The 18,239-nt window shown below is 35.0% G+C and overlaps 1 protein-coding gene across 13 annotated transcripts in view; it reads left to right on the forward strand.

The window, feature by feature from the left end:
* LMBR1 (limb development membrane protein 1) overlaps positions 1-18,239 on the forward strand; it is a 146,423-nt gene that overhangs the window by 111,454 nt on the left and 16,730 nt on the right. For 10 of the 13 annotated variants that reach the window (XM_077849529.1, XM_077849526.1, XM_077849530.1 and 7 more), the window contains 5 exons: positions 3,266-3,342; positions 3,989-4,066; positions 6,519-6,592; positions 6,821-6,911; positions 8,176-8,242. In XM_077849529.1, the coding sequence (XP_077705655.1) occupies positions 3,266-3,342; positions 3,989-4,066; positions 6,519-6,592; positions 6,821-6,911; positions 8,176-8,242 (387 nt within the window). Of the gene's footprint in view, positions 1-3,265; positions 3,343-3,988; positions 4,067-6,518; positions 6,593-6,820; positions 6,912-8,175; positions 8,243-9,318; positions 9,375-10,165; positions 11,534-18,239 lie in introns of those variants that run through there. The other 3 variants (XR_013353109.1, XR_013353108.1, XM_077849527.1) reach the window with 2 other exon arrangements.

The raw sequence follows: 18,239 nt of genomic DNA on the forward strand, positions 1-18,239 counted from the left end.
AGTTTTTTCCATGTCTTAGCTATTTTAAATTAATGCTGCAATAAACATTGGGGTGCATATTTCTTTTTGGATTAGTGTTTTGTTTTATTTGGGTAAATACTCAGTATGGGAATTACTGGAGCATTTGGTAATTCTATTTTTAATTTTTGAGGAACCTCCATAGTGTTTTCCAAGGTGGCTGCACCAGTTTGTATTCCCACCAACAGTATATATGAGGGCTCCTTTTTCTCTATATCTTTGCCAACACTTGTTATTTCTTGTGTTATTGATTTTAGTTATTCTGACAGGTACCAGGTTATATCTTATTGTGTTTTTTTTTAAAGATTTATTTATTTATTCATGATAGACAGAGAGAGAGAGAGAGAGAGAGAGAGAGAGGGGCAGAGACACAGGCAGAGGGGGAAGCAGGCTCCATGCCTGGAGCCCAATGTGAGACTCGGTCCCGGGACTCCAGGAGCGTGCCCTGGGCCAAAGGCAGGCGCCAAACCACTGAGCCACCCAGGGATCCCCTCTTATTGTGGTTTTGATTGCATTTCCATAATGATGAATGATGTTGAACATCTTTTCATGTGTCTGTGTTGGCCATCTGTTGTTTCTGGAAAAATGTCTATTCAAGTCTCTGTTCATTTTTTAATTCATGTAGGGGTGTAGAAGTTTTTTTTTTTTTTTAAGATTTTATTTATTTATTCATGAGAGACACAGAAAGAGAGAGAGAGGCAGAGACACAGGCAGAGGGAGAAGCAGGCTCCTTGCAGGGAGCTTGACGTGGGACTCGATACTGGGTCTCTGGGATCACACCCTGGGCTGAAGTCGGCACTAAACAGCTCAGCCACCCGGGCTGCCCTAGAAGTTCTTTATATATTTTGGATATTAACCCTTTGGTGGATATATCCTTTGCACATACCTTCTCCCATTCTATATGGTGCTCTCCTGTTTATTTTTGTGAACGTCATATTGTCTAAAATTACTTTGTTCATTCTGCTGTTGATGGGTACTGGATATGTTTATCTTTTGTTATGAATGTATTGGTATAAACATTCTTCTGCATATCTCTTGGTATGTATGTTTTTTCAATGTACATACCTGGAGGTGGAATTATTGAGTCTATGGATATACAACTTTTTAATATAATGCCAAATTGTTTTATCAGGTAGTTGTATTATTTTGCATTTGTTTTAGGCTTTAGTGAGACTTCATGTTTCTCCCCATCTTTCTCAACAATTGACGGTGCTGGACTCCATTTTTACCAATTTAGTGGACATGAAGTGGTTTTCACTGGTGTTTTAATTTGTATATCTCTGATTTGTGTTGCCAGTGTTCATTCAGCTTCTGCTTGAAAAACATCTGCTAGCATTTCATTTAGTGCTGGTTTGTTGGCAATGAATTCTCTTTTTGTTACCTGAAAACATTTTTACTTAACTTCTCATTGGTAGGGCATTTTTACATAATTTAGAATCCTGATTTGATAGTTTTCAGCATTAAAAAGATGTCTTTCTAGTGTCTTCTCGTTTCTGGTTAAAGTCGTATTGTTGTGCTTTTTTAATGCTTTTAAGATTTTCTTTATGTCTTTGTTTACTAGTTCTACCCTGATGTGCTTAGGTTTGATTTTCTTTGTGTTTATTCTTCTGAGATATGTGGCACTTCATCAATGTGTGACCTAATGTATTTTATCCATTTGGGGACTTTTTGGCCATCGTCTCATCAATTACTGCCTCTACTCATTCTCTTTTAGTTCTTTATACCCCAACTGTGCATGTGCTAGACCTTTTCACTCTGTATTGTTTTGAGTTTACCCTCCTTTATTATATTCTTTGATCTGTGATATTTTTTGTTGATGTGTCTTCCATATTGCTGTCTTTTCAGCTGTGTCATAACTATTGCCCAACTGTCTCTTGAACTCTTTAACTTTAGTTACAGTGATTTTTCAGTTCTAGAATTTCCTATTCAGTTATTTTCTAGATTCAAGTTACAACATTTGCCAGCTTGTCACTTATGTTATCAAATATATTAATCAGTTATTTTAAGGCCTCCTTCTGATAAGTTCAATATCTGGATAAACCGAAAGTCTGTTTCTATCATCTTTTTCCTTTGTGCCTATCTCTAGGGAGCATTCGATGGAGTGTCAGGCATTTCTTACACAGAACTGTAAAAACTCTGGATAATATTTTCTTCTTCTTGAGAGGCTTTACTTTTTCTTCTGGTAGGCAGTTAGAGCAGTTAGACCAATCTTTCCGTCTGGGCTGGTGATCATTCCAGAGTCAGTTTTGGTCTTCTCAAGGGATGGTCGATTTGTGGTTTGGCCTTGCTCCTAGTGTATAGCTTTCCTAAGTGCAAGCCTTCTCCGTGAACCTTGAACTTTAGTTTTCATCTCAAAACATGAACCTCACAGAAGCTTTGCTTCTCTCTTTGCTGTACCTTCTGGTCACTGTGGTCCCTGGTTCCTTGAAGGACAAGAGGCTGAATGTTAGACTCCCTTCTTTCTTCTTTCCTTTTCTCTGGGATCCTAGCCTTTCAGATTTTGGCTGTGTTGGCAGCCCCACACTCCCAATTTTTGTTTTCCTGATGCTGTTGAGTTTGCTGAAAGCATTGGTTTAGCATCATTTTCTTTTATCTACTGATGGTTGCTTGATTTCTCAGCCTCATAGGGCCATGTCAGTCATATGTTGGAAAACTGTTCAGGGAAAGATAGTACAAATATGAGGGATCACATCAATCCATTTCAGAGTATTGACCTCACAATTTTGTTGTGGAGGCTCTGCAATTCTTTCATGCAGATTTTTTTTCTTAGTTAAGTTTGATTTGTTTTTTACTAGTCGTTCATGACGTAAGGATTGTTATGATATCAGGTAGATCACTGTAGCCAGAGGTTTGCTTCCAATCTTTAGAAAACTGCAGATATTTATCTTTGGATTAGAGGGGATTTTTACTCATGTTACTTTACTCACTCAAATCTCTATCAATATGTAAATCTATATCAAATACAAATATTTCTATATTTTCATAGTAAGCTGGGTATTAACAGTACATTTGGTTAGCAACTGAAATGTCTTTATAGAGCTAAAATGTAAGCATCCTAGGATTGAGCAAAGTGATTTTAAAACTGATCTTTATAGTTTGTGGAAGAAAATTAAAAATAATTTATGTTTTGTGAAAAAGAAGTTTTATAAAAATAATACATACTGGTTGTAGCAGTAAGGAATGAAAATGTGGATCTAGAGATATTTTTGGAAATCTTTTGTTATATTTTGTTTTTTTCCCCTAATAGAAAGGCGAAAAAAAGCTTCAGCATGGGAAAGAAATTTGGTGTATCCTGCTGTTATGGTTCTCCTCCTTATTGAGACAGTAAGAATTTATTTGCCAAGTTAAATAAAACAAATTATTTTTTATTTACTTTGGTATTTGAGTATGACAACTCCCTCAGCTAAATGGTTTCTTATAAACTAGTTTTCTATCTACAGGATTAAAATCCATCTATACTTTTATTTGGAAAAACTCAGTAGAAAAAAATGGAAATTAATGGCAAGTTTTAGAAAGTCCTCAAGATTAACTATTTCCTCATGAAAGCAGGACATCATTCTTTTGTGCCATTTAGAATTAAGAGATGAGGTATTGCAGGTATCTTGCTTCACTCTATGATGGGATATGAAAATTATATTATTAATTAGTTCTGATAACATTTTAACCATTTTTTAAATCTGTAGAGTTGTGGGCTTCCATTTGATGGAATCTGTCAGTAACTGGATCTATATTATTAGCTTTAGTTACAAGCTTTGAAATTGTAATAATTTGCAGAAGCTTTTAGAGTTTATTCTGGAGTTTTTGCATATAGTTTGATTGCTTTTGTTTTTTGTGTGTAGAATTTTGGTCTTGTCTTCTCTTCTTCTCTGTTCTGAAGCATATATTTGGTTAGTAACTTAGATTTTAATACACGTGTACTCACAAAATATCTGTGAAATTCAGAACTGATACTAATTTTTTTATGTTGTAGTCCATCTCGGTCCTCTTGGTGGCTTGTAATATTCTTTGCCTGTTGGTTGATGAAACAGCCATGCCAAAGGGAACAAGGGTAAAGTGCTTTAAATGTCTTTTGCAAAAGTGTTCTCTATATATACCCTGAGTATTTCAAATACATGATTTAAAACATCACCTTTCTGCATGTATATTTCAGGTTGTATGAATTTCTTTATATAAAGAGCCTTTGTAAACAGTGTTTATAAAACTATGACTTTTGTTTCTAATTTCTTACTTTTGGTTGGGCAGCCCTTTTATCAAATAGCAAAGTTTCCTTTTAGACTTTGTATCATAGTTTATTTTTGTTTTACCAAAGTTCATATTTGTAATTCTGTAAGAAAATGTATACTCTGTGAAGTAGTGATGTGGAAGGAGTTTATTAGATTGATTCATAGTGTTTGCAAAAGATCCAAGTATATGGTTAGTAGGGACTGTTTCAAAAGAGTCACATTTTATGAAACGGAATCAAATGTTTAGGTACTGGAGGAGTCAGATGTACACCTTTTCATGAATTAACTTTTGTTTTCTCTCTTGTAAAAGTTGATGATTCTATTAAATCCTATCTTTTAGCCAACTTAAATGTGTTCACCGTACAGGAGGTAGTTATCACTGAAGATTCATATTTGGCATACTTCTGGGAGTGTCTGTAAACTTTTGATTATGAAAGTAGCATTTACATTTTAACATTTTCTTTTTTTTAAATTTTTATTTATTTATGATAGTCACACAGAGAGAGAGAGAGAGAGAGAGAGAGAGAGAGAGAGGCAGAGACACAGGCAGAGGGAGAAGCAGGCTCCAAGCACCGGGAGCCCGATGTGGGACTCGATCCCCGGTCTCCAGGATCGTGCCCTGGGCCAAAGGCAGGTGCCAAACCGCTGCGCCACCCAGGGATCCCCATTTTAACATTTTCTTATATTTTTCTAAGTCAGTAGCTTTCTTACTCCCCATAGAAAAGACTTCCGAATTCTTCCAGACTTTTGGTGCCACTTCTCTCTCTGAACCAGATAATATATAACTTTCTTCTCCTAGGAAAAAGCCAGCATCAACCTAAATTTCTTCCTTTCAGTCCGAGGCGGAGGAGATACTGTATCTCTCACAGCTAATTTTTTTTTTTCCAGCCATATTCTCTAGTTAGATTCTGCCCTCTTCTAACTTTTGCTGGACCTTGTGCCCTCTGTTACTGCCCAGTATCTAGCCTACCAACGTGTTCCAGGTACCTAATTCCTCAAGCAAACAACACTCAACAGTACTCCATCTGCAACCTGGTCTTTATCTTCTGTTTAGACCCAAATTCATTGATAGAGCCAGGAAGTCATCTATTGTGTTGGTTTCTATACTTTTTGTAACCCTCTTTTATACATTGCACACACTGGGTAAGTCCCTATTGGTACATTTTTGTACCATCCTCTTAGTGTATCATAGAGAAGGACTTTTACCTGGTAGAGTCCATGCGTGATTGTGTAAATAAATCAAATCATCTTAATCCTGCCTGGAGGACTTCTCTTGAGACAGGGAATACTTCCAAAATGTTTTTCCCCCAGCCAATAAGCTTTCTATTAGCATTATTCATTTCTATGTCAAAAGATTGATGAAAAGTTGATAATTCTTTGCCTTTGTTTATATATATATATTATATATATATATATAATATATATATATATATATGAAATTTCCATGGGTATTCTTACTTTTTTATGTCAAAATTAGAATGTATATATGATATGTATGATATTAATTATAGGCTTATTTTTTTTATTGCCCTGACTATAGATTCTTAATTTTCCTGGTATTTTTGTTTGATATAATTAAAGCTGATAGTAGATTAGTAGTTGATATTTGAATAGTTCTTTAATTGGCAGGCTTTGAAAATATTCTTCCTACTAGAAATTATTTTTTTGCTTGTCTTGTCTCATTAATAAATATTAGATTTTTTTGTTTTTTTAAAGTCTAGATAAAATAGGTTTTGAGAATACATACAATGTTTAGGGAAAATGTGTAGTGTTACATTAAAAAAAAATCTGTCTTAATTAAGTTATATCTTTTAAAAACCTCTGAATTCCCAAGGAAGATTTGGGGAAAGAAAACTTTTAACTGTAGAAATGGGATATGCACATTCACTTTCTTTCTATGCTTAGCCTACTCTGATATAGTTCAATTATATAATTTTTGTATATGTTATTGGGAGGGTTCATTAAAATAATTATATACTTATTCAAGTGGTACTGTTTTAAAAAAATTTCTTCCAATAATATTAAAGACTTTTAACAATAAGCATAATATCATTTTGATAAGTAAATTACATTTGAGATAGATCAGAGATGTTTTGAGCTTGTTAAAATTGTTAACACATGCTTGCATTAGTTGGTGAACTAGGTCTAATGTCATTTGAAAATCTAGATGTTATTCCGGGGTATTAAACATTTCCAATTCCTATATTTATGAAACAGAATGGGAAAGCAAATATTATAGTGTCATTGAATTCTGAAAAGTGATTTTTTTCCCCCCAGGGTCCTGGAATAGGAAATGCTTCTCTTTCTGCTTTTGGTTTTGTGGGAGCTGCACTTGAAATCATTTTGATTTTGTATCCTTTCTTTAACTGAACATTGTCAACAAATTTTCTGTTTAGTTTTCTGGGACAGTGGTAATTTACTAGGACACTTGCCTAGAAGAGAAAAACAAGTCAGTCTTTCTCAATCACGCCAAGTGGCTTTTTGTTTTGTTTTTCCTTTGGATCTTAAGAGTTTCTGGAGACTAGTGAGGACTTAAGGAAACTCACATTCTTTGGAGAGTTTTTCCTTGATTCTCACAGCTATCTTATGGTGTCCTCTGTTGTTGGTTTCTATAGCCTCCGATTTTTTGGAAACTTTATTCCCAAGAAGGATGACACAACTATGACAAAGGTAAGGTAAAGAGTTAGGTGGCTATGCTTCTCTTTTGCATTCCAAGGCAAATGAACTGTTTTATTTTGTAATCGCCCTGAATGGTTCATTTGTGCTGATAGGTATTTGTTTGTAAATTGCATAAACACAAACTGAAAGATTTTCAAAATGCTGAATGAGTGGGAAAAGGATGTGCTGCTCTGTTTAATTTGGATGACATCCATTCACTTGTAAATGCATAGAACTGCAGAGCTTGTTAACTAGCTACAGAAGGCTACTGAAAGGACTCTTTCTCCTCTAAAGAAAACGTATTGCTAATGAGTAACTTTGATTGTGCAAACTGTACTTCAGGAAGCTTGTTTGAAATCTGAAGAACTTAGCTGTTACAAGTAGTAGGGACAAAGTATTTCAAATTTGAATAATTAAAGCAAGAAGGAAGAGTTCTATTCAGAAACATTTTGTAGTTTGAGGCTAATTTGACTTCCTACAATGTGTCATTGGCTTTGGAATAACAAAGACTGTTACCTTATATAGTGACTGCATCTTTTTAAAATATTCCCACAGGCTGACCATGAAGAATAATAAGAGCTGCTTTCTTTTCTTTTTTTAAATTATATATCACATATTTTCAGCCTATCTTAAAAGGAAAAAGTCATTTTATATATTTTATTTACCTATCTTTAAAATGCTATGACTTCTTAAGATACTTAGCATTTAGTTTAAGTGATCATCAGCATTAAACAGTATTTTCAACTTATTTTGTTTAATATAAAAGATTAAGCATAGGACACATTGGAAATAAATTATTAGAATTTAGGGGTTTTAGATTTCTACCTTTTTGGTATTATATTCTAATAGTTGAGTGTATTAGAAGTAGTATTATATATCTTGAGCAGTAGTGTGGCTTTAAAAATATAGTCAGAAGTATTAAATGTATTCATTCTATTTTACTTGACAGGCAAACCTTTTTAAAGTTGGCACCCTCAATTAATAAAGTAAAATGTATTGTTTGTGGTGTAACTTAAGTGTTCTGTAACTTTATGTTTATGCCAGCTACTGTAAATATCTTCAAGAACTTTATAGATGTAACTTCAAATATTTATAAAAAAAATTTCTTGTTCTCTTTAAATTCTATATTGAGTAATATCATTAAGAAGCTAGCAAAGTACAGGACAATAGTACCAGGTAAGTAGAATGTACAGTAAGTTCCCAGAATGTGTGTAGATTGATTGCATTTATCATCCTTTTCTCTGACTGCCCAATATTCTTTCTGATCTCTACACAGATCATTGGGAATTGTGTGTCCATCTTGGTCTTGAGCTCTGCACTGCCTGTGATGTCAAGAACACTGGGTAAGTTTACCAGAGAAATGTCCATTTTAAAAGCCCATACCTTGTTAACATTTCTTTCCTAAACTTCTGCCTTAACTTTTAGTTTCTGAACTTTTAAAAAAAAAAATCCTTTGAAATATAATATTTCCTTGCATATTGTTTTATAACTTCTGTATGTCTTTTATATAGAGAGCCATACCAAAACAAGTACTTTTATTAAATTAAGGCTATTTATTTTTAAATACTTAAAAATGTTCTTTCTCCAAACAATGGACAGTTTTTCCCACTGATTGGTTAAGCTTTTGAGTTCTCTGGTGAGACAACTGTGGTATTAAAAAAATGTTTAAGGTCTAGAAAGTATTAAACTAATTTTTCTTATATGAAAGTTTAAAAAATATATATAATTTAGTATGTAGTTTAAAAACTGAATATGTGTAAAACATTTTAAGCTGCTTTGTGTCCATGAAATAGACTTGAAACAGTGAGGTCTTTGCGAGCATGTGCTGATTTCAAGGACAATCCTTTAGTTGTTTAATTTTTACTTGCCTGTCATTTATGTAGTTCTCTTAATTTTTCAATTTACAGGAACTTTGATCATCTTTAAAAGTAATACATTTCTACTTTGTCACTGAAATAGTTGAACAAATCTTCATTTGGACTTTTATCTTTTATAAAGCATGTTGCAGGCTGTGATCTTGCTTCTTGGCTAAATATTATTTCAGACAAAAGTTTCCGTTAGGCAGTTGGTTCTGTTTGGTTTTCTGGATGTAGGTTTCCACTTAAGAGTGTTCACAAATGATTAGAAGAATCTATCATTCAACCTCAGCAACTTGCTCATAACAAAAATTACTAGTCGCTTTGAGTTGCTTTTGTTTATCTCTTCTTTTGCCTCCGTTGTTGATTCAAGACTCCTGGCCAGCAGGGAGGCCGGCTGCAAGAGGGAAATAGAGGATTTACGGTTATCTGCGCAATGCTTACCGAGAATTTCATGTTTTAGTAAGAAGTGAAATCTAAGTATAAATGTAAGGGGACCATTATTCCACAGACTAATACAAAGCTTATTTACTTAGTGGTCTTCTTTTGTGTTTGCTTTATAGGACTTGTTATTGTTTTGACATCTGCTTATGGTGTGCTAATCTCGAAAATGCCAAAAGTATGCACGTTAGTAACTTCATTTATATCTAAAGTGGTATCGTTTGTATTATGACAGTCCAACAATAATTTCTGTGATATTATAGCCACGCTACCATTTAGTCATTTATAAAACTCATGTACTGTGATCTGTTATTTAAGATTAATTGTTAATAGTGATATGTACTGATTTTATGGAAGAAAATTGCATGCTGGGAATACTTTTCATACAAAGAAAGCAAATTAATGGCAAAATTTGCTTTTTGAAGATCAACAAATTAAATTCCTGAGTAGTTTGCCATAGAGATAACTAAAAAGAAGAAAAAGAAAGATGGGACAATTAGAATGCAGCTAACAAACGCCTGGACCCAGCTGTCCAAACAGGATTAATGGAGCGCATTAGGGTACAGTGAGTCATGTGGCGCTTTGCAAAATATCAACACGCACTGCATTACAGGTTATGCCCAGTGGCACTGAATAGATGAAAAGAAGTAAATACGTTAAACAGATTCATGGAGGCTTTTCACAGTATTAAAAAAGCAAATTTCTGGACTAAAAGAAGCAGCTTTATTTTAGTATTATGGGAAATGCAAACTAGAGAGTTACTTTGTAATTCCTCTATTAACCCTTTAGGACTGAGCCTTTGATTTTTAAGAAGATAAAATGTGGAGAATTGTCATGAATGTTATCCTGGTGTATAACAGGGTTTTGATTTACCAGCTGAAAAGCTCATAAGCCTAGAATAGAGGATGCGTTTCACAACCAGATTCCAAGCTGTGAAAGTTTTCACTCTTTCTCGTTGTCTCTCCCAAGGAAAGCCTGACCCTTCATCTGCTCCTGGGAATTGCACCAGCAGCACCCCATCACTTACAGTGCAATAAGAAATGAAATAGCAAGGAAAACCCAACATTACCTGTATATGAGCAGCTTTTCTTGTATTTCAACAATTTATCAGTGATAGTTTTTACTTTGATTGTAAATTGAAAATACATTGAATCCTGTATAAAATAATTAATTTGGTGATATTTTTGCTTCAAAAATGAAAGTGTTCTATGAGTTTTTTGGTTTTTGGTTTTTTAATTTGCTAGCTGGTGGTGCTGGTGGACCAGATGATGCATCATTAAACTCTAGCTTTAGACTTCAGTGCTTAGTGTGAGAGGACAGTCATTAAAGAATTCCTTTGATCAGCTTCTTATATTTGAATACAGAAAGCTTTATACTAATTGGAAAATTGCCACAGAGTAAATTTTATAAGCATATCACTTGACAACTGGGAATTAAGTTGTGAGGAAGATTTTGAGCATGTTTTCAGTTAAATGTAATTAATATAAATGATGTTTTTGTTGTCGGTAGGAAACACAAAGAATCTGAGTATAACATTTCTTATTCGAACTCATTAAGGCCTTATAAGAGTAATGTCAGTGTCCACGCATGTGATTTCCAAAAGACTGTTTTGCTGCCTATTTATACTTGAGGTTTGAAGAATCATTTTGGGGGACCTGATGTCCATATGTGCAGTAAGCAGTTTACTGTTTGGTTTGACCCTGACTAGAGGAGGTGGCTGGCGAACAAGGTGAACATGAAACCAGACCAAGCCTGAGGAACTCTCTGCAGATGGCCAAACTTTTCTGCAATAAAATATTTTAAAGGCAGAAATGAATTCTGTAAGAACAGATTTTGTAGGATTGCTGACATGCTCTTGACTATGCTTAATCAAGAAACTACTGAGAGATCAACATTTTTTCAAATTGTTACTTTCAATCTCCTTTAACCAGGAAATTTTTTCCCAAATGCAACCAACAGACGTTGTAGTACTGTTACTAATTTCTTTTTTAAAATTATTTTTATAATAATTTGGAAGGAATAAGCCTGGGTGGCTGAGCCTGGGTGGCTCAATCGATTTAGTGTCTGCTTTCAGCTCAGGTCATGATCCCAGGGTCCTGGGATTGAGCTCCTCCTTACTCTGTTATCTGTGCAATGCCAAATGCTTATCTGTGCAACTCCCCTTGCAACAGCAGGGAGTCTGCTTCTCCCTCTCCCTCTGCTGCTCCCCCTGTTTGTGCTCCCACTTGCTCCCTCTCTCTGTCAAATAAATAAGTAAAGTCTTAAATAAATAATTTCTATAGTTATTCTGTTATCCTGAAGCTCTTTCTGTAACTTGTAAAATTATACAAAACCCAAATGCAGACTTTTAAAAGAAAATGTGCTTGTAATATTAAAACAAGAATATTTACCCCTTTGAATCACCTTGAATTTATTTTTTAGTATTTCTCATCTGGGTCCCATCTAGTCCCTAATCTTGCAGGAGATGAAGGGAATCTGTTTAAAAATTGGTCCACCTTGGAGAGGTCTTTTTTGGGGGTTTCATACATACACTGTTAATTTTTACCCTGGGCCGTTTCTTTCCAATTCTCAGTGTAAAACAAAAGTAAGTGATAGTTAGAAATGAGAAGTGCAAAATAGGATTATGCATCATAATATGTATTCCTAACTATGACTTTGATGTAAAAATAATCTTAAATTCCCTCTTGAAAAATTGTCAGCAAAAATTTGTATATAACTTACTTATATCCAGTTATGTTGCAGAGAGAGTGGCACTAATTGATTTTTGGTTGATTAGTATTATTCTTATATCTGAAGAGTAAATTTTATATATCTAGTTTGTGATAATAAAGAGAATGTATTCTGTGTCAGATACGTAAAAGAGTTAAAAGACTAATGCCCAGTCCCTAAATGCTCATTCCCAGTATCTTATATTCTTCTGATGCCACTCTTGTTTCAGGGAACATAGTCATGTTGGCCATACTTACCTAAATAATTTAACTGTCTGTTGACATACATTCAAATATTTTAAATTTTAGTTTGTTATAAAATATTTTTATATGAAAATAATTATAGTTAGGATAATTTAGTTAGAAAGAGGATTAAGATGTAATCTTTAAAATGTTACCATTAAAACCAGTTAGTAAGCTATAATAAGGGTCTACTTTGTACTAAGAAGAAAGGCCTCTAGCCTGGCTGAGAATACTTCATAGCACACCTGCACAGTCAGTTCTGAGACCAGTGAATATATTATCTCCTTATTTGTAAGAGATTATATTTTAAAATTAATTTTAATTAATTATATAAGTATAGACATGAATAGATTCTTAATTATAAAGAATACTAAAATTAGAGATCAGGCTACAGTTCTTTGTGACCACCAGTTTTACTCCCAGGTCCCTCTGCATAGTGTCCAGGTCTTCAGGTCTTCTTCTGTGCATATGTAGACATATGTAGTGCCTCTGCAGGAAATGTGAAATCCTCACTGGGGGTTACCTGGATGCTGACTCTGGTCATCGCTCTTATTCCTTCCATTGACTCCTGACCTCAGTGTGTCGTCCAGTAGGAGTTGAAATCATTTCCTCTATTGGAACTCAGTTATCTGAAAATGAATTTCAGACCCTAAACAATTATCTCATTTTGTTCGGGTCACCAGTGACCTCTTAAATATTCGATCTTGTGGATTCTGTTGTCTTATCTCCATAACATTTGCTGTTTATAATCCCACTTCCCATATTACTTCTTTCTTTATTTCTGGTCCTCATTTCCCTATTTCTTTCTTCTTTTTTTGACCATTCCTCAGCTATCTCTTTTACTGCTCTCAGCCATACCCATACACTTGTCCCCAAACCCAAACCTCCCACCCAGAACTTACCCTTGAGCAAATAACAAATAATCCTAACTCTGTACTCCATTTGGGTGCCAGCCCACACTGGCCATTTCTACAGCAGGACCCACACCTGAGTGTGTCTCTCTGTTTCTTCCTCCCTTTCTCCTATTTCCCCTCAGTCTTTGGCCACTTTCTAATAGGCCAAAGCAGAAACCTGAGAGTTATATTAGATGCTTCTAGTTCTTCATGCTGACACCTAATGGTGATACTCAGTTTCATCTTATTAACATTTTTCACATTTGCTGCTGCTTCTTATTTCCCTTAGAAAAAAAATGAAAAGAGCCAGACTCCTGTAAACATCCAAGCAGAGAGCTGAATATATGATTTTATTTTAATACTTCATTGTTAGGGAATGTTCATGAAGTAGATTCTTAACCATGTGTTCTTTTCTTTGAGGAGAATAAAGAAGTGAAACCAAAGCAAGTGAACTGAAGAAATACTTTCTAAATGAGGAAGTATTATAGAGGGACACCATGGAGGCTCCATCTCTGGATGTTTTCTTCTGGAAGAGAGCAGACAGTCCCTGTCCAATTTAGAAGGCTTAAATGATCACCTGTTTGAAAGTGAGCACTTAGATGCTTCTTGGATAGTGCATTCTCTTTCACTGGCTTTAGTTTATTAAAATTCACATACTCTAGTTCATCTGGACTACTAATTAAGTTGCCTTCGTATTAGGACAAAATGAATTTGTAGCATGTAAATAGTTGTGACTAAAATTGGTTTGATATTTGCAAATACACTTCTCTCTGAGTTTTCGTTCCCATTGCTCCCACAGTCCTGTCCTTGTATCTGTCTGCCTGTCCCGTTCCTCCTCGTCCTCTAAGGCCAGGTCACAGGCTAGTCACACAAGAAGCTCTCAGATTTTTATGCATTCCACCTTGTGTTACACTTATCTGCATCTATTGGCTTTCTCAAGAAACTATACATCCCTTAAAGGACAAGACTATATTTTATGCATCTTTTTATTCCTTTCAGCATCTAGTTAATAAATATTTGTGGTGTCACTGGGTGCCCCATGTTGAGTGTGGACTGTAGTTTTGGAATAGGAAATCAAGTGTCTTGCTTCCATCCTGGTTGTTTTTCTATGTTTTAAGCTTGTTTGATCCTAGTATTTTTTTTTTTTTTAAAAGACCCTTATAACAACCCAAAGGTAGAAACAACCCAAGAATTCATTGACAGATAAAAATGCGTAGGCAGATTGTGGTCCAGTACATGCAGTGGAATATTATTCAACCATTAAAAGAAATGATGTCTGAGTAAAAATATCCAGTCATGAAAAAACAAATACTGTGTGATTCCACTTACATGAGGCCCCTAGAGTCATCTAAATCATAGAGACAGGAGGGGGTAATGGTGGTCACCAGGGTCTGGGGCGGGGAGAGGGAAATGGGTACAGTTTCAGTTTTGTAAGATGAAAGTTCTAGAAGTTAGTTGTATAAGAGCATGAATGTACTTAACATCATTAAAATGGTTCAGATGGTAAATTCTATGTTGTGTTTTACTACAATTAAATAAAAAAAGGAAAAAAAAACCAAAAAGAGTGGTATTCTGGCGCAATATAGATAAACCTTGAAAACATGATCCTAAGTAAAATTAGGCACAAAAAGCCACAAGTTGTAATATTCCATTTATATGAAATGTCCTGAATAGAAAACTTGACAGAGAAAGAAAGTTAGTGGTTGCGGTTGCCAGGGACTGGGAGGAGGGGTGATGGAGAGAAACTGCTTAATGGGTCTGGGGTTTCACTTTGTGGTGATGAAAGTGTTTTGGAACTAGATAGATTTACACAACATTGTGAATGTACTCAGTGCACTGGATTGTTTACTTTAAAATCATTAATTTTATGATATGTGAATTTCATCTTAATAAACTATTATTTTTTTAAAGACCCTTACACAGTAGAACAGTAGACAGTAAATATTTGCTCTCTCTTATGTTTCCTTGATGTGGTAATCTAACTAATCCTGAGGTCTACCTATTTTTAATGATCATGAGTCAGCCTTTGAATGTTCTCTGTTTATTATAAAGGAAGGGGGAGCAGAGAGCAGGGGCCTTTATAGTATAGATAGAATCCTAACCAGGAGCACACTCCAGCCTCCTCTCCATGCAAAGTCTACTCATGATTTAATGGCTAGTTTAGCACTCCCCCGCTTCTCTTACAACGAAAGTATGATCCTGTCTCTCCCCAGCTCTCTATGTTTCAAAGACTTTTGCCATTAGAATAAGATTCTGTCTCCCTAAGGTGGCATAGGAGGTCCTTTAAACCTAACCCCTCCTTGTATGTCCAGCTTCGTTTCTTGCCAATCCAAGCCTTACTCATTCTGAACCTGTCAATAATAGTGGTGGTCTTTGGGTGTGCTGAGCGAGAACAAAGTACTGCTCTACTTTACATGCCTTAGAACATGGGACTTCATCTGACAAGAATGATTTTCTTCACCATCCACTCCCTGGCACACCTGACATGTCACTGGAGACTTGGCTCAGCCATTAACTCCACAGAGAAAGCTCCCCCTGAGTCTCCACCCTTCAGCCATCCCTCCTGTATGCTCTCAAATCACCCTTCCTAATGCTCCACATATCTGCCTCGTCACTGGGCATATTGTGTTCTAAATGCTTACTTCTCTCTTCCCTCCATAAAACTGTGAGTTCCTTGAGGAAAGAGGTGGTCTGCACAGGGCAGACACACAGGGAATTCATGCTTCATTTCCCATTTTACTTAACTGTACAAAGACATTTAGTTGTGCTGGAAATATATATGAAATATATTTTGAAAGTCTCTTAGGAGACTGTCAGTTCCATGAAGGGAATAAATATCTTACATACTTACTCTGTAGCTCCTATGCTACGTGTATAGTGTTAGGAATATGATAGGAACTGAAAAATACTGTAAAAATTTAACTTATAACACAAGAACAAATATAGAAATACAGAATTTCTAATTAAATCTAATTGCCACAGCCATAAACTAATAATATAGGCATGCATGCTATGGGGTGTTTTTAGCCTGAAGCCTAATAAATGTATTTTAACAGCTTTACTGAGGTATAATTGACATACCATAAGCTGTACATATTTAAAGTGTATAGTTGACAAGTTTGGTTTTTTTTTTTTTTTACAAGTTTTGACATATTTGTACACCTGTGATACCATCACCATAATCAAGATAGTGAACATATATGTCACCTCAAAATGTTTCTTTTCAGCCGTGTGTAATTCCTCCTTCACACCTCTCCCACTGTATCACACCCCCACCCTGTATCCCCAGGCAACAACTGACCTGCTTTTTATAACTATAGATTAGTTCACATTCCTGGAATTTTACATAAATGAAATCATGCAATATGTACTGTTTTTTGTCTGGCTTTTTTTCACCGGCATATTTTAAGATTCACCCAGGTTGTTGCACGTGTCAATAGTTCATTTTTTATTGAGTAGTGTTTCATTTTATGTATGGACCACAATTTGTTTATCCTATCACCCACTGAAGGACTTTTGAATTGTTCATGATTTTTGGCTATTTTAAGTAAAGTTACTGTGAACATTCACATCCAGGTCTCTGTATGGGCATATGCTTTTGTTTCTCTTGGGTAATAACTAGAAATGGAAAGCTTGGTGCGTGCTTCATTTTTAAGAAACTGCCAAACTGTCCCAAAGTACTTATCCATTTTGCATTCTCAGCACAAGTCATGGCAATCCTGGTTCCTCTCCATTCTTCACTAACACTGGTAGAGTCCATCAGTGAATGTTTGGCATTTTAATAGGTGTGTAGTGGTATGTTTTTATGGACTTACCTTGCATTTCCCAGATGACTAAAGTGTCACTTGTTGTCTGTATATCTTTGGTGAAGTATCTATTCAGATCTTTGGCTTATTTTAAAAATTGGGATTATTTTCTCATTCTTGAGTGCTGGGTGCTGTTTACATATTCTAAATAAAAGTTCCTCTTTTTTTTTTGGTAAAAGTTCCTTGTCAAGATATGTGATTTGCAAATATTTTTCCCATTTGATGGCTTGTCTTTTTATTCTTTTAACAATATCTTTCAAAGGACAGACATCCTTAATTTTGATGAAGTCAGATTTACCAAGTTTCTTTTTGGATTATGCTTTGGTATATTTTTCCCTAACCCCAAGTCACTAAGATTATCTCCTATATTTTCTTCTAGAAGTTTTATACTTTTAGGTCCTGTCCTTAGATCTTAGGTCTGTCCTTAGACCCATTTTGAGTTAATTTATATTTATAGTATGAGTTAATTTTCTGTTAAGTATGAGGTATGAATTGAGATTTGTTTTTGCATATGGGTAACCAGTTATTCTAGCACCACTGCATGAAAAGTCTATACTGAATGGCCTTGAAAACTTCATGGAAAATCAGCTGTCCATGTATGTATGGGTGTGAGTTTATTTCTGGACTCTATTTTTTTCCATTGCTATTTGTCTTTACATCAATACCATACTGTCTGGATTGCTATAGATTGTAAGACTTGAGATCAGGCAGTGAAATCTATTCTTTTTGAGAGTGGTTTTAGTTATTCTGAGTTCTTTGCATTCCCTGTGGCTTTTTAAATTAGCTTGTCATTTTCTACACAAATGTCTATGAGGGTTTTGGATTGTGTTGAATCTGTAGAACAAACTGGAGAGGATTAACATCTTTACAATATTGAGTCTTTTAGTCCCTGAACACTATACTTATTTAGTTCTTTAATTTGTCTCTGCATCATATGCATTTTTTGTTTCGGTCTTGCACATTTGATGCTATTGTAATGATATTTCTTTAAAAATTTAATTTCTTTTTTTTTAAAGATTTTATCTGTTTATTCGTGAGAGAGACACAGAGAGAGGCAGAGACATAGGCAGAGGGAAAATCAGGCTCCATGCAGGGAGCCCAATGCAGGACTCGATCCCAGGACTCCAGAACCATGCCCTGAGCCAAAGGCAGATGCTTAACTGCTGAGCCACCCAGGCATCCCTAAAAATTTAATTTCTTATTTAAGAATGTTAATGGCTGGTACATAGAGATATAGAGATACAAGTGATTTGTATATATTGATCTTTTATTCTGCAACCTTGCTAAACTCACTTATTAGTGATAGTATGTGTTTTGTAGATTTTGTTGAATTTTTGTTGATGATGATAATGTCTGTGAATAAAGTTAGTTTTATTTCATCCTTTCCAATATG

The sequence above is a fragment of the Canis aureus genome, chromosome 15 (assembly GCF_053574225.1).
Source record: "Canis aureus isolate CA01 chromosome 15, VMU_Caureus_v.1.0, whole genome shotgun sequence".
Lineage (NCBI taxonomy): Eukaryota > Metazoa > Chordata > Mammalia > Carnivora > Canidae > Canis > Canis aureus.